Genomic DNA, 15918 nt, shown 5'->3' on the forward strand with positions numbered 1-15918 from the left:
TATTTTTTAAATTTTTTTATTTATTTATGATAGTCATACAGAGAGAGAGAGAGAGAGAGGCAGAGACCTAGGCAGAGGGAGAAGCAGGCTCCATGCACCGGGAGCCCGACACGGGACTCGATCCTGGGTCTCCAGGATCGTGCCCTGGGCCAAAGGCAGGCGCCAAACCACTGCGCCACCCAGGGATCCCCTTCTTTTATTTTTTAAAGCAAGCTCTACGTGAACATGGAGCTTGAACTCATGACCCCAAGATCAAGAGTTACATGCTGTACCTACTAGGCCAGCTAGGTGCCCCATGAATTACTCTTAAGAAAGAAACATCTAGGGCAGCCCCGGTGGCTCAGTGGTTTAGTGCTGCCTTGAGCCCAGGGACTGATCCTGGAGACCCGGGATCGAATCCCATGTCGGGCTCCCTGCATGAAGCCTGCTTCCTCCTCTGCCTGTGTCTCTGCCTCTCTCTCTCTGTGTGTCTCTCATAAATAATAAATAAATAAATAAATAAATAAATAAATAAATAAATAAATAAATAAAATCTTAAAAAAAAAAAGAAAGAAAGAAACATCTAGGCCTAAGCTACCTCTGCAACAGCTTTTGCACTGTTAGACAAACAGATATTGACAAAGAGGTATATAAAAACATATTTCCAACCTACAATTGGGGACTCATTTTTCCATAATTTTTAAAGAGATGTAAGAAAAAGGTCTATGTTAGATTCAAGTAAGATACATTACAGAACTTTTTATAAGAGAAGACAAGGAAAGGGAGGTTACATGGTATTAGACTGAGCCCTTCACTGTTATACCAGAATGTGTTAAGTCTGGATGTAACAAATTAAACTGGTTAAGCAAACTTGAGACTACAAAAGTTAAAGGTTTTTAATTGCATTAGAAAAAAAACTTTAATAACAAAAAGCATACTTTGTCAATCTTGTACATGATTCTTACAAGTGAGAGTCAGAGAATATAGATGATGAATATGTATATAAATATATATATAATAAACTATAAATGAATTTATATCAATTTTTTTCTCATCTGAAAACTTTTTAAAGCCTAAAAGAAGGGATAAGCAGGATTTCAATGAAGGTTAGTTGAAAGCAAAGTGTTAGTAAGATCAGGTAAGGAGAGTACCCTCAGACTTTAAGCAGTTAGAAATAGGAGGAAGACAGTGTAAAAATGATATATTTTTTAAATGCATTGAATATTACATTTAGGGAAATACAATCCAAAACACAAATATTTATTGAATGTAGAGAGATCCCACATAAGATGCCCAGCAATAATAGTGAAACAAGCTACAGTGCATGTATTTTGTACCATAAAACTGTGCCAGGAAGGAAAATGTATATATTACCTAAGATGCTCATTACAAATGAATATATTAATCCAGTGAAATTACTCTCTAGTTCTTATTTCTTACCTGAGACTGTTGAGATCAAGATCATCTGTATCAAAATCCAAAAGGGGCTGTGGAGTATCACTTGGCCCGTGAGACTGCAACACAGATGAGCTGGATGATATGACTGTGGTCTGGCCTGAGGGATGGATGGTTTTGAACTGGAACTGTGGACCCATCCACAGACGCCTGTGGGGTCCAGTGTGTGTTACAATTTCTACCTGGAACAGATTATGAATCACGATTTAAATGTATTATGACCTCCTTTTAAGACGCTTTCACTATCCCCCCATCCTGTCTCCAAACACCCTCCAAGCTCATCTTAACCAAGTGAGACAGGTACAGGGCATCCACAATCAAAAGGCAATGGTAACCACAGCCTATATATGCATTCACTACATCCTTCTATTGATTTTTACCAAAATAAACAAAAAATTCGTTTTGTGTGTGTATGTATTTACATGTGTGAGCATACATGCACACACCACGCACACACACACACCACACACACATATACAACACAGAAGTCATATGAGAGTAAAAGCACCAGTTGCCTGCCTCATATAACTAGCATCAACTCCCTAGGGACTACCTTTGTCATTCATTCTAGACAGTACTTAACCACTTTGTGGGCATGTAGTGAATACTACACCTATCAATACACAGATTAAAAGTAATTCCTTCACTGAGGATCAAGCTCATGACAAACTTGAAGTTGTTCTTGAACTATCCAAGGAAAAGAAAAGGTCTGAAATAATTTTAAACACCCAAAGCCAGCTTCTTTCCACAATTATACTGTAGCATTTACTAAGCTACCCTCAAAATCCCCCCAAATCAGGTTTTAAATGAAGAGTATTATATATTTTCTCTCAGACTAGATTTGTCTTCAAAATATCATTATTTAATTAGAATGTTTCCTCCACTACCATGAACATTGACACAGGTATTTTAAGTGCTGCAAAACAGTAATACTACAATGTTTATGAATTTCATGGTCTATAGAGGGGATAAAGAATGGTGCCAATATTGAAGACTTTAAAGACAGAGCAGAGAGTAGAAGAAGCAGAGTAAAACATGAAAATAAACATATCATATGATTTTATACATGAGCAACTTGATGAAGAAACTAAATATGCAAATGTTTGGTGAAAGACTACGTCTCAATGTCTTTAACTGCAGCATCCACATCTGTTACACACTTTATAGAACTGACTTCCCATGTGCCTTCATTTTGCCCTGAGTTCTTTTATATTTAATCACATTTCTCTGATTGCGGTGATTAATTCTTAACAAAACATAACTGAAAAGGTTCACAGAGTGTGGCTCTGTGTTTGTTAAGTCCTAAAGGGCAAAAGCATCATCATGGTCTTGGAACAATATTCACATTCCCACTAATCACAGGGCGAAAAATACTCTGATTTAGGACAGTGATTTCTGATTCAAGTAGTTGTATTCTGCAATGTAAATTAGGCCACAGATAAAGCATTCTGTGTATTTTAAGCTCAAAACCATCCGTGTCACAGAGCCGAGAGGTAAACAGATGCCTATGCAATTTCACTGAGGGAATGGCCAGATGTTCCTACTCACTCTCCTGTTGTGTGCAGTACAAACATATTGTATATACTTTCACACTGACAGCACACATTACCCCTTTTCCTAACTGAAAAGTTGAAGTGAAGGACAGTGGTTTCTTTGCCAGCATTTTTTTGTTTTTTACTTTACCGTGGTATCCTCAAGAAAGGAGGCACCTCCATATGCCAAGAACTGAAGCATTGACCCTCCTTCAAGGAGCTTCCCGTGAGTACTTCAGGTGTAATGAAATGTATGTCACTTAGAAATAATCTGATTCTCCGGCTTCCAGATTCCCTGTAGTTTTATAGGCTACACTCCCTGAGAAAGCAGTGAAACTTCATGGGCCTCCACTGAGGCACCTGTCTGATGAAAAGCTGCTTGGATTGGTAATCTGAGACAGGTCATTAACTTTACCAAATGATGTCAGACTTGAGGCAGACATAACAGCATTTGTAATGAAGTCATTTGTAATCTCATCATTTTGAAATCTGCCCAAGTATCTTTTATTTCAAAGCCCTTGAAATGAAGATAGTTTCACCTGGCAAGGCGAGAAAGGGTCAGCTGGAGTGGTCACAGGACTGGTTTGGAGACTACTGGAGGTAGCGGTCCACGAACTGAGGAAAGGAACCCAGCTGGACACAATCAGGACATGGGCTGATGAGAATGCTGGCCTTTTCCAATCAGAGTATGGGCCCAAGCTTCAGAAAATGTTGGTTCCACAAAACATATCCCACACATTACTGAATGGTTTCATGGTTTCAACAAGACCAATTCTTTTTTTTTTTTTAACAAGACCAATTCTTATTTTAATCTAAACTGTCCATCTAAAACCCAAGGTTCTAAGGGATATATAAATGGACTGTTTGAAAGCTATGCGTATTTCATGCTCTCTGTATGAAAGCTAATGTACACATACACACACATGTATATAATACATATAAAATATATGTATATGTATCCTTGCAGCAATATTTATAAGAAAGACAATGGATTCATTCTTGGTGGTCCTACAAAGAGTTCCCAATTCTGCCCATTTTCCTCCAAGGAAAATAATTTTTAAGATTTTAGAATTCAAGAATAAGAAGAGACCATGGATTTCTGCTTTATTTCATTTTAACAGGCCAAACATTTTAGACTTTTACCTGAGAAAGCCATTCTTCATCTTCCTGTCCACTATGGTCAGAAGCTAAACTGTCATAGGACCCATGCCGAGTAATGGGCCCTGGACTTCCAGGGGGAACCACTGTAGGAAAAGGAAAACATATTTAAACAACTTTAACCCATGCAGTGCTAAAATTAATGAGGCTGCAACCATCTTGGATACCATGGTAGTTTTTCAGATAAAATATGACATTTAATGCACAAGGGCAATTCAAATAATGAACAAGAAAGACTGAATTTCTTAGGAGTAAGGAAGAACTCCAAGTGCACTTTAAAAAGTATCTGTAGGAATTTCATCATGCTAGATGTCAATGTAAAAGAAATGAACAACCAGTTACATATCTTTGCAGCACAAATACTTTAAGGAGCAGTGACAATTCCATAACACATTCAGGACATTTTGGTCATTTCCAATTAAGACAGAAATTAATTTGATGCAGTTCCTATAATTTGGGAAGGAATTTTTAAGACAAATGTCAAGATTCTTTAAGAGTCTACTTAAAAAAAAAAGAGTCTACATAATAGTTTCCTATAAATTAAAAGGCATAAGTATGCATTTTTAACCTAAAAACACTTCCAGTTCCTGAAACACCTCATTTATCCTAAGAAATGTTTCATTTTCTTGGATATTTCAATAGTTTCCCCAATTCTGAAGTGGTAAGATATAGGCTTAAAGTACAAAGAGCCTATTTTCTCACACTAAGAAGAACCTTTGCTTAGTCAAAGCAATAAAATTATTCGACATTTATTAATGAATTCTTACTGTAAACAAAATATTATCCTAATAAAAACTTAGCCTTTTCTTTTCAAAGTCCCATAGTATTTATTTGCTTATATTTATTAAAAAATAGACTTTATTTTTTGGAATACTTTTAATAAGGTTCACAGCAAAACTAAGAACACACATTGATTTCTCATATACTCTCTGCCTCTACAATTTTAATACTAAGAGAAATAAAACAGTGAAGAACTGGGGGAAGTAGAGGGAAAAAAGTAAAAAACGAGGAAGAAAAGCGTAGGAGCATTTGACAAAGAATAGAAAAGAATGAGAAACAAAAAATTATTTCATAATTTCTGTTCCCCAGAGATATGTATATATGCATCTACATGTGCTATATTCCTGTAGGCTACATTCCTAAAAATGAAATAAAAGGATATGAACATAATTAAATATCTTAATGCTTACTAGGAGTTAGATACCTTTATGAGCAGTGACTGAGAATACTAATTTCACTGCACTCTTGCCAGACAAGGTATTCTGAAGAGCTGAATATTAGTGAAACAGATTCAAATCAAGTAGACAGAGGAGCCAAGCCTAGGGCAAGATTTTAAAGGATGCACGCACAAAAATAACCTAACTTAACTTGCTGGTGGAGAAGTGGTGTACTTAAGCCACCAATTACCACTCAGAGGGGAATAAATAGTATTAAAGTGTAAGATTCTCAGTAGTTAAAATAATTAGTCACTATTTTTTAAAATCATGGTTCTACTTCTGAAAGGCATGATGGTATCCGGCACAAAACACCAGTGATCACCTAAACAGAACATCTGATTTCTTAACGATTCTGAACGATTATCACGAAGAAAAGAGTATCATAATAATTATCTAATTAATATTTAAGAATCCTCTTGGGAATAAATTTGGTGTGTATTACAAAACTGTTAAAAGTTAAAACTGTTAAGTAAATCTATGTTTGCAAAAGGCTGAGTTGTTCCTAAACCATCTGTTATCTTTTCAGTAAATAAATTTTATATTAAATTTTTTTAAAAAGATTTATTTATTTATTTGAGAGAGAGAGCAGGGGGAAGGGACAGAGGGAGAAGGAGACCGAGAATCTCAAGCAGACACCCCACAGAGCATGGAGCCCGATGTGGGGCTCAATCTCACAACCCTGAGATCATAATCTGAGCTGAAATCAAGAATCAGATGCCTAACCACCTGAATCACCCAGGTACCCCTATATTAAGTTCTTAATACAGAACAGAACAAGTGGATCCTTCAAACCTTCTATCAACAGTAGTCAAGAAGGTGACTAAGGACAAATATCTAAAGGTTAGGACATACTTTGGAAAGGGGTTGAGGGTGGAGAAGATTTTAAATAGGTGAGGGAATAGGTCATGCAGATATCTGAGGGGAAAGTGTTACAAAGAGAATAAGTACAAAGATTTTGAAGTGAGAGCATAAAGGAAATGTTTTGGTAATTATTTGGGCACTAACATGGTTGGATGTGGTCAGGCAGGTTGAGAGTGGAAGATGAGTCAGTAAAACAAAAGGGGCAGAGAAGGAGGATGAGCAGATGGCTTAGGACTCCCCTCCACCCCAGTAAAGCCAGGGTAATGGGATGGAAAGATATGAGAAAGTTGTAAAGAAATGTAAGAAATTATATCTTTGTATACCTAACTAGTATTTAATGAGAATATTTCCAAGACTTTGCATTGCATTCTATATATGCTGAGCCCAGGCTAGTGCCTGTCACAGAATAAGCACTCTGTAAGTATTAAGTGAATGGAATTTTGGATTCTGGACTAAGTGAGGACATTAGAATGGCTGGACATTTATTTATCCATGATCAAAATGGGATAAACTTTTAAAAAAATACAGTGTCAAGGAGGGGGTAAGGAGCAGGATTATAGATGAAACAGGATTAGTCATGAGTTGATCATTGTTGAAGCTGGAAGTAAGTACATGGAGAGTCATTGTACTATCGTTTTCTAATTTTGTGTATGTTTGGCATTTCCCATAGTAAAAAGTTTAAAAAAAAAGAAAAAGAAGAATCCTGCTCCCCAACCGTCCCTCTACTTTCCTAAGAAAGTGATAAAAATACCAAATATATATCTATGAAACATTAAATCTGAATCCTGAATTCCTAAATAGAGATTTTAAGAGTTCCATACTAATGTTCACCAAAAAATAGTTTTTCAATAGCTTTGAAGCATCTAGAAGATTCACAATATAAAATACAAGTCTGATGGGATAACATTTTCAACATCAAATAAATATCCTTCCCATCTTTGTGTTTAAAAATTTTCCACAATCCAGGTGGGAAGAACATTCCATGTTCACTACGTTAAGGAAACAATGACATATCAAGTTACAATGAAAAAAGAACTCAAAACCTTGACCCTGGAATAAGAAAAGAACCTGAAAGTATGATGATTAAGAGCAAGGTTTTCCATACTCCCACCATCCAATTACTAGGAAAGATTGAGATTATTAGAGCAAGAGTGCCATCAGCAGAAAGGGAGAAAAAGAGGGTCCCTAAGGAAGGGTTAAAAGAATGACAGAACCCCAGGAGTTGTAGGGATAAAACGTCTGTGAAAAATCGTATCTTTATTCTTGGATAGAGCTCAAGGAAGTAGCAAGAGGTCTCACACGGTGCAAAGAAGAAGAAGAAATGTGCACATAGCATGTCTACATAGTCAAGTCTATATGATCACCTCTCCAAGTTCCCCATGGATCAGCTGAGAACAGTATTTTGTATGTGCACAAGAGTACTACAGAAGAGATCCAGAGAACTGACAGACTTTGAAAAAGCTCTGGAGTACAAACGAGGATGGATGCTACAGAGGGTGGATGCTACAGAGACCTATAGAACCAGTAACCAGAGACCTATATGATCAGGTAGGGAACCGGGGCATCCCAGTGGTCACAGTAAGGATAAAATGTCTCCAACTCTCTCATCTCCTATCTTTGCCCTCTGTAAGCCCTGAAGGATGTAGATGCAATTTTGGAGGGGGCATAACTGATTGAGATTAATTTTTGCACATCTGTTAGAAGGCACAGAAAAGAATTATATAGGAGAGTTTGTTTCTAGAAAAAATTTAAGTTCCATATCTCACAAGCCTGAGCTCAGTGGGCCAACATACACACCTTCTATATAAAGAAAAATGTTTAGTATATTTTACATTTACCAACTATTTGTAGATAATTAATAAACTTGGGACAGGAAAAGAATATGGAATTCTGAAATCAAAATCTCCACCATCTTCCTTCCCTTCCTTAGGAACAGTAATTTAAAACAAGCCTAGCCATCTAACTAGAAAGGATACACTGCCAATTTACTTTAGAGACTACAACTTCAAAAGTACTGCCTCTACACACAGGCATGTGGTAAGTATAGATCAACAAGCAAGGGCAGGATGAGCAGATCATTATGAGGTAACTGTGAGCCAGACTTTGTTTATATTGTGTTCTCAGTGAGTAAATAAATGCTAAAAAAAAAAAATCACCCAGTGTATTTTGCTGTCTTACAGTGATATATGGGTGTATCTCTGTGTACATATGTGTGCTTCTATGTATATATTTATATAATTTAATACGTGTTTATGTGCAAAGCAAACAAAAAACAAATCTGCTTCAGTGCTGATCTTTGCCAATTAGTCCTGTGAACCTAAACCCAAAAAACTTCCAAATCGGTAGAACAACATGAGTAAAATTATGAACAGAAAGATTAAATGCTTCTCTGATAATGACCCTAAGTCTGAAGCTACATAACAAAATTTTCAATATTATAAGGTGGAAAATTCAATTGATAATATAACATCTCAGATATGTAAATAGTTTGCACAAATTCTCTGGTTTTGAATTTTTAGGCATCTTCTGCACCATAATATAAGGATAAATCAGCACAGAATTTTTATAAATTACCCATATAGAATATACTATTTCTGAGTTAAAGAAAGTAAAAAGTATTGATTTAGATGCTGTTTTACTATAGGTACAAAGCATTAAGCTATTTAAATAATAACTGCTAAATTAAAGAGTTATAAATATATTTTTAGAAAAGATTTTATTTATTTGAGGGGGGCGGGGCTGGGAGGGACAGGGCTGGGGGTGGGGGATGGAGAAACACACTCCCTGCTTAGATCAAGCCTGACATGAGGCTCAATCCTGGGACCCTGAGGGTCATAAGCTGAAATCAGACACTTAACCGACTGAGCCTCCCTGGTACCCCAAGAGTTATAAACAATGTATTAAAAGACATCTAAAGATGCTTTAAAGTCTTTAGTCTTTTTAATACTGGTTAATAGAATGAATATGAACTATTACTTGTAGGTTAAGATATGTAGGATTAAATTAAGGTTTCAAAAATGAGTTATTAGTCCTAGAGAAATTTAAATCTTGTTTTCCCCAAAACAATAACAGCATATCCTCAGTTCCAAGGAATCAAATTCTTTCTAAAAGATCCAAAGAGGGCAGCCCCGGTGGCACAGCGGTTTAGTGCTGCCTGCAGCCCGGGGTGTGATCCTGGAGACCCGGGATCGAGTCCTACATTGGGCTTCCTGCATGGAGCCTGCTTCTCCCTCTGCCTGTGTCTCTGCCTCTCTCTTGCTCTCTCTGAATGAATAAATAAATAAATAAATCTTTAAAAAAAAATCCAAAGAGTAGTAACTAGATATCAGTAACCTAGGTTCACCTGCAAAATATCTAGTGTTCCAGTTAGAGAAGTTTTTACCATTAATATACTGAATACATTAGGGCAGGTAATTACTTTTTTAGTGTATTGGGCATGCTTTACATACTCAGAAAAAAAGTCAGATCTCCTATCTGTGGAGTTTACAACAGAGTACACAGAGTCCTAGGTATTCTGTTAAGACAAAAGAATAAATGGAAAAAATATTTGCTCCCAGCACCATTTGCTTTTAAAGCAATGAAAGAAAAAAAAGATTTGACAATGCATATCGAAACGAACAGACCAACCACTTACAGGTTATAAGCATCTTTTTTACATAAACTAACACAAAGGATAACACTTATTTATGAAGCCAATGACGGCAAAAATCTGTTTGGTTCTGTTCTGTTCTTGTTCTACTTTTCCCGGCATTTCTTGAACTCCCAGTAATAAATTCTCTTAGATGGGGCTCTCGAAGCTTCAGAGGACATAGCTAATCAACTGCAGGTTCTGCTGCCAGTGAACGCCACACTCCCAACTTTAAGAAATGTCTAAAAGCTATTCTGCTTGAAATGCATCTCAACGCTATTGGAATCAGGGAAATCTGCTTCTCAAATAATGAGAATTGCTAGTCCAAATGGTATCTAGTTTATTATATGAGCTACAAGTCTCTGCTTTAGCTCCTGTTGAAAAACCTAAAATATGTTCATAAACTGAACATATAAATCTAAAAAGAAACTTCGGGAGTCTTTTAATAGGAAGAAATGAATGTGGATCCAAAGTGTTTTTCTGGAAAAGTGAGTGTGAGTTGGCTGGGTCATATAGTAGCTGTGTGAACAAAGTATTCCGCGTAAGATTCAAGACCAAAAGCAGCTTGTTTCCTACTCCCTGCTTTTTCCTCCCAATCCTCCACAAATAATAAAGCCTTCACCATGCTGAAGTCTTTAGTGGAGACCTGAGAGGTGAATAATGTTGTGCCTCCTTTACTAGGTTCTTTCAGTTACTTAGGGGAACAACATGCCTTTTTCTAGCAAAAAAGAAATTTGTGACTGTGACTTCAATGACATCATGTTGCCTTGAATGAAACAGCTCAGGTTCAAAGTTCACCCAAAGGCCAACAATGATAAACTCTCACCCAAGGACAAGTTTCAATATATTTTTGGTACTTATTAAAAACAGCATCTATATAGCAGTCATATGATAAGAGAGGGCTCTTTACCAAACTGTTTCTGATCAGAAAGCACTGGGGACCTGAAAAAGAAATGCTGCTTGGGAATGCAGTCTCCTGGCACAGGAGGCCAAAATTTGCCTTTTAAAAAGTAAGGCTCAAAAGACAAATAATCTAAAAGTAAAATGGTCTTCCACATTTCTCCATGAACCACCAATTCACAAAAAAGGAATACAATCACCAACTAGCACCTGTAAATTAGAGACTTGTAAATTTAAACAAGTTAGGCTTTCAGAATGCCTGGGTGGCTCAGTAGTTGAGTGTCTGCCTTCGGCTTAGGGCATGATCCTGGGGTTCTGGGGCATCAGGCTCCTGCGGGAAGCCTGCTTCTCCCTCTGCCTATGTCCCTGCCTCTCTCTCTGTGCCTCTCATAAATAAATAAATACAAATTTTTTAAAAATGGCTTTCATACTATCAAATCGGCAAAAATTAAGCTCTGGACTTTTAAAAAATAATTTTTTAAAAAGGGAGAAGGCTCTCAGGTCAAAAATAACATACCTAAATACATTAAGAAATGGGAAGCAATCTTATTCTTATTAAGGAAGCAACTCTTATTTCTACTGAAGTCTAGAAAGAAGTTTTTCTCTAGTTTATAAATGTACAATGATTCACTGAATTTCATACACAGAGGGGTGAAGCAATACCACTATGTATTACTGGCTATCTTATTTATTAGGAGCCACCTCTTGTACCAGAGCAACAACAGCTGAAGTGTTACAATATATAAAAGGGAACAAGCTTTACCTACGTTATATACTAAACAGATCAATGATTTCCTTGCACCCTGACCCTGTGGTACCATAGATGTTCTCTAATTAAATATTAAAGTTTTCTAACAGTCGGTCATTGTACAGCTCTGGTTTCACTTTCCTTTTATTCTACATTCCCAGAAGAACAGTCACAGGCAATATATAATTGGAAAAATGACATATCCTCATTGCCTATGAGATAACAGATTTCACTGAATAACTGACAACACTGGGTGTATGTCTTCTCCACCCTGCACTGTCTCCTTTTCCCTCCCCCCATGGTATCATATAGTATTCCCACAGAAGACATAAACCAAGGAGCTTGCATTTGTTATTCCGGCTGCCATAATGGTCCTTTGACATATAGCATCTGGACAAGTTATACCTGGAGGTAGTCTGGAAGGAGTCACAATTACGTTTTGCTCAACATAACTGTAAATATCACAAAATGAAAATAAAGAATAAAACATACTGATTTCATGCTATCAGCAAGACCAGTCATTCCACTAGAAATTTCATACTGTCCCAATATAGTTCTGGGAACTAAGGAGATTGCAACAATCCCTTCAAAACATTTACAATTAAGCTCAAGATAGAGTTTATTTACCTGGAATAATGTTCACAATGCATATTTAATGTGGATTATGGCAACTCAGTTCTCAGTACAACTACATTATATATATATTAAAACTACAGCAGGACAGTTTAAAAAGTCCACCCTTATTATTTTAAAAGATCATATTATGACTACATAATACCTTGGTTGTAGTTTATAGATAACAGTTTTGTTTTACTATGGGTTACAGAACCTAGCCAGGCATGTAGGTCTAAATAACAACAAAACTATTTTTACCAAAGCTCGCCTTTACAAAAGTGTAGGACAGAAGGCATCACTTATAGCAGTTGTCTCCTAGGAGGGGATGAAGCTGGCTGGGAACAGGGATGGCTTTTTCTCAGTAAATATTCCTTGATACCGTTAAAACTGTATTTAATATGTACCTATTTAAAATTTATATTTATAAAAAGTTGTGGCATAAGCACACTCTAGTTGGTTTGGTTAATGCAGTCAACCCAAGAAGTTAATAAAGGAAAACAAAGAAATCGGATGCATATCAATGAATGATGGAAACCAATGTGTGAAATAAAAGTTGAGCTTACTACATAATGAGTCATGCATTTCCCCCACTATTTTCTTAGGTTTAGTTATGTTTTCCTTAAGGGGAGGGGGCTGTGGAAGTGCTCATATACACTTATTCTCCTACTCACTGCATATATAGTCATTTATCATTATCTTTATTCACATACACACACACACACACACACACACACACACACACACTATAGGACCAGATTTTAGCAACTGCTCAAGGACATGCGGTAGTATGTGTTTCTGTTGATGGACATGATTCTTTGCTGGAAGCCAGAGGGTCTCCCAGCGCTAATTCTACGTAGAATTATGAGTTGTAATCTTTCAGTAGTGGCAAATGTAGTCTTACAGATAATACTGTTATGTTAGATGCATTTCTTTCAAGAGTAATCAATTCTCCATTCTAAATTCAAGGAACACTATAAAACATAATACCCTTATAAAAAGACCAAGATGAGCAGAAGATATGCAGAAACTCTGTGCACTGATGTCTTGAGATTAAAAAAAAAAATCTGTGTTTTTGGTCATTAAACTGCATTCAGTTATCAATGTACTGACTTGTACATGTAGGCAATAGGCCAGTTATTGTAAACTTACTGTGCTTGGTCCCATCTGTAATGGCAGAGTTGAAGAGTAACTCTAGTTACTCCCATTTCCAAAATAAAGTACAACAAACAAAAATAAAGTGGAGGCAGTTGTTTGCAAATGTAAAAATGTCAAAAAATCTTTTTTTGCAAATAATTAATACAGCTTCTTCCATGCTTCACTTATTATCCAGTTATATATTAGATAAGTCCAGATCATTATACAGCAGGAAGAATTAAGTACAAATTTTTCTCTTGCCTAAGCAAAAGAGGCAAAATTCTCTTAGAATGGAGAGTTAAAAGCTTTTTGACCTGGAGGACATCAATGTTTGTAGACTATACTTAGAAATATAATAAAAATCTTTCCAAACAATCATTAAGGACGCAACGATGTGTTCCACACAATAGAGAAACTATGCTTTCAAATTTTTACCTCTAAATAAATCAGAAAGTTCATAGAACCAAGAAGATAGGGGAAAGAATGAGACAGAGAACACTAGCTCACAACCATCACAGGGTTTTCTCTCTTTCCAAATGCAAGAGAACAGTTTCAAAGGCTTATTCTATCCTTTACTGCTCCACAGTGTAAATCTACTGGAAAGAGTTAACTCCACAAATCATTGCCAGTGTGTAAACTACAAATTATGTAATGGCCGTAGTAGTTATGTTTTTTTAAGTCCTTATCATTAGATACATATTAAAATATTTGTAGGTAAAAAAGATACAATAGTGGGTGGCTGTCTCATAATACTTTACCAGCCATATATTAAAAAAAAAAAAAAAAGATTAGGTTTGCGCAGCGGCAGTATCGTAACCAATGAGGTTTATCCGAGGCGTGATTATTGCTAATTGGAAAAAAAAAAAAAAAAGATTTTGAGGGCACCTAGCTGGCTCAGTCAGTAGAGCATGTGACTCTTGATCTTGGGGTTGTGAGTGTGAGCCCCACAATGGGTATGGAAATTACTTAAAAAAATAAAATCTTGAGGGGCACCTGGTGGCTCAGTTGGTTAAGCATCTGCCTTTGGCTCAGGTCATGATCCCAGGACCCTAGGACCAAGCTCTGCATGGGGCTCCCTGCTCAGCGAGGAGTCTGTTTCTCCCTCTCCCTCCATCCACCTCCGCCCCCAACTCATGCTTTTGTACTCTCTCTCTAATAACTAAATAAAATCTTAAAAAAAAAATCTTAAAAAAAAAAAAGATTCTAAAGGAACAGAAAACAAGAGAGGAAGAATGTTGTTAATTGTTAAAGCTGGGTAATAGGTAGATTCATTATACTGGTCGCTGTATTTCTGTATATGCCTGAACATTTCCAAAATAAAAAAAAATTTTTTTAAAGACTTATTGTGTGAAGGTCTGAAAAAAAGCTGAGCAGGTATTTCTTGACACAGAGTCATCTTGATTCTTTTCTTGGCTAGGGTATGAGATATATGAAGTATTTGGAACCATGTTGTTTTCACACAGCACTCTATGCGTGAGAATCATTTATGTTAATTCCTTTAGCTCTAGTTTACTGGATAACACTTAATTTCTATTCTCTAAGACAAATTGAAATAGTCTGTCCCTTCTTTTTCTCTTCTTTTCTTTCCTTCTTTCTCTTCCTGCCTTCCCTTTTCCCTCCTCCCCTTCTCTTTCTTCATCTTTCTCTCACTGCTTTCCAAAAAAAGGTTTTTTTTGAAAATTACCTACTTAATATTATATGAATACATATTTATTATAAATTTCAAAGAACATGAAACTTTAAAAAAAAAGAAAGGGTTACTGGAATAATGGACAGTGATTCCAATGATAATCTTTCAGAAAATCAAGCGTTCTTCTGCATTTTAGAAATCTTATGGTTCAGAGTCTTACATTTTTTAAGTAAAAGTTTCAGAGTCTTAAGGTAACTATCGCAAAGGACTTCCAGGGTAAGGCTTTTTAGAATACAATGAAACCACGAAAACCCTCACTCCCTATAAAATTACTAAAGGAATGAAGATACTCAAAACAAATAAGCCTAAGAGAAATTTTCTCTTTGCATCAATAATTTAAAATTGCTAAGTAAAAATGTCTTTCTACAGTTTTGAAAATACACACATATTAGGATAGAGCCACTTATCCAGATGACCACTTAAGAACAGAAGAGATATGATATAGAACAATGTTTTATCTTCACTATTGTTTGTTAACAACAAAGCATCCTTATTTGTGCCATCAGTAGTATTTCAGTCATAGACCACTTGGAATTGAGAGAGACAAGAAAGACATGGAGAGAGAACAAGGATACTATTTCCATTAACACGAACTACAAGCCACAGCTATCTCTAGTGAGTTTTTATTCTATCCAAGATAATGTGCTAAGCTTTTTGGATGAACAATCTTATTTAATCTAACAATGATCCTGTAAAGCAATTATTGTCAATTTCCCATTTCAAAGACAGGTAGACTTAAAAAGCCCAGGAAGGTCAAGTTATTTGCCTGAAATCACTCAGCTAGCAGTTAGTAGAAACGGAATCTAGAACTTCAAACTACAAAGGCCATGTTCTTAATCTGAAGTAAAAACTGCCTCAATTCATGATTTTAACTAGTAAGTTTGTTATTTTAAATTAAAATTTTCATATAAACACGTGAAAAGATGCTTATCCCCAAATACCAACTATATCCCTGATTCAGAGTCTCCATGATTTGTGTTCCATGTCTCCTTAATTTAGTA

At 36.1% G+C, this 15918-nt stretch overlaps 1 protein-coding gene and 1 pseudogene across 8 annotated transcripts in view; one reads left to right on the top strand and one right to left on the bottom strand.

The window, feature by feature from the left end:
* BCAS3 (BCAS3 microtubule associated cell migration factor) overlaps positions 1 to 15918 on the bottom strand; it is a 594925-nt gene that overhangs the window by 275765 nt on the left and 303242 nt on the right. For all 8 annotated transcript variants that reach the window (XM_055337273.1, XM_055337276.1, XM_055337244.1 and 5 more), the window contains 2 exons: positions 4110 to 4210; positions 1420 to 1616 (listed from right to left, as the gene is read on the bottom strand). In XM_055337273.1, coding sequence (XP_055193248.1) covers positions 1420 to 1616; positions 4110 to 4210 — 298 coding nt within the window. The remainder of the gene's footprint in view (positions 1 to 1419; positions 1617 to 4109; positions 4211 to 15918) is intronic.
* Positions 14018 to 14099, top strand: LOC129518635 (U4 spliceosomal RNA; annotated as a pseudogene).

This window comes from Nyctereutes procyonoides, unplaced genomic scaffold, assembly GCF_905146905.1.
Source record: "Nyctereutes procyonoides isolate TBG_1078 unplaced genomic scaffold, NYPRO_anot_genome, whole genome shotgun sequence".
Lineage (NCBI taxonomy): Eukaryota > Metazoa > Chordata > Mammalia > Carnivora > Canidae > Nyctereutes > Nyctereutes procyonoides.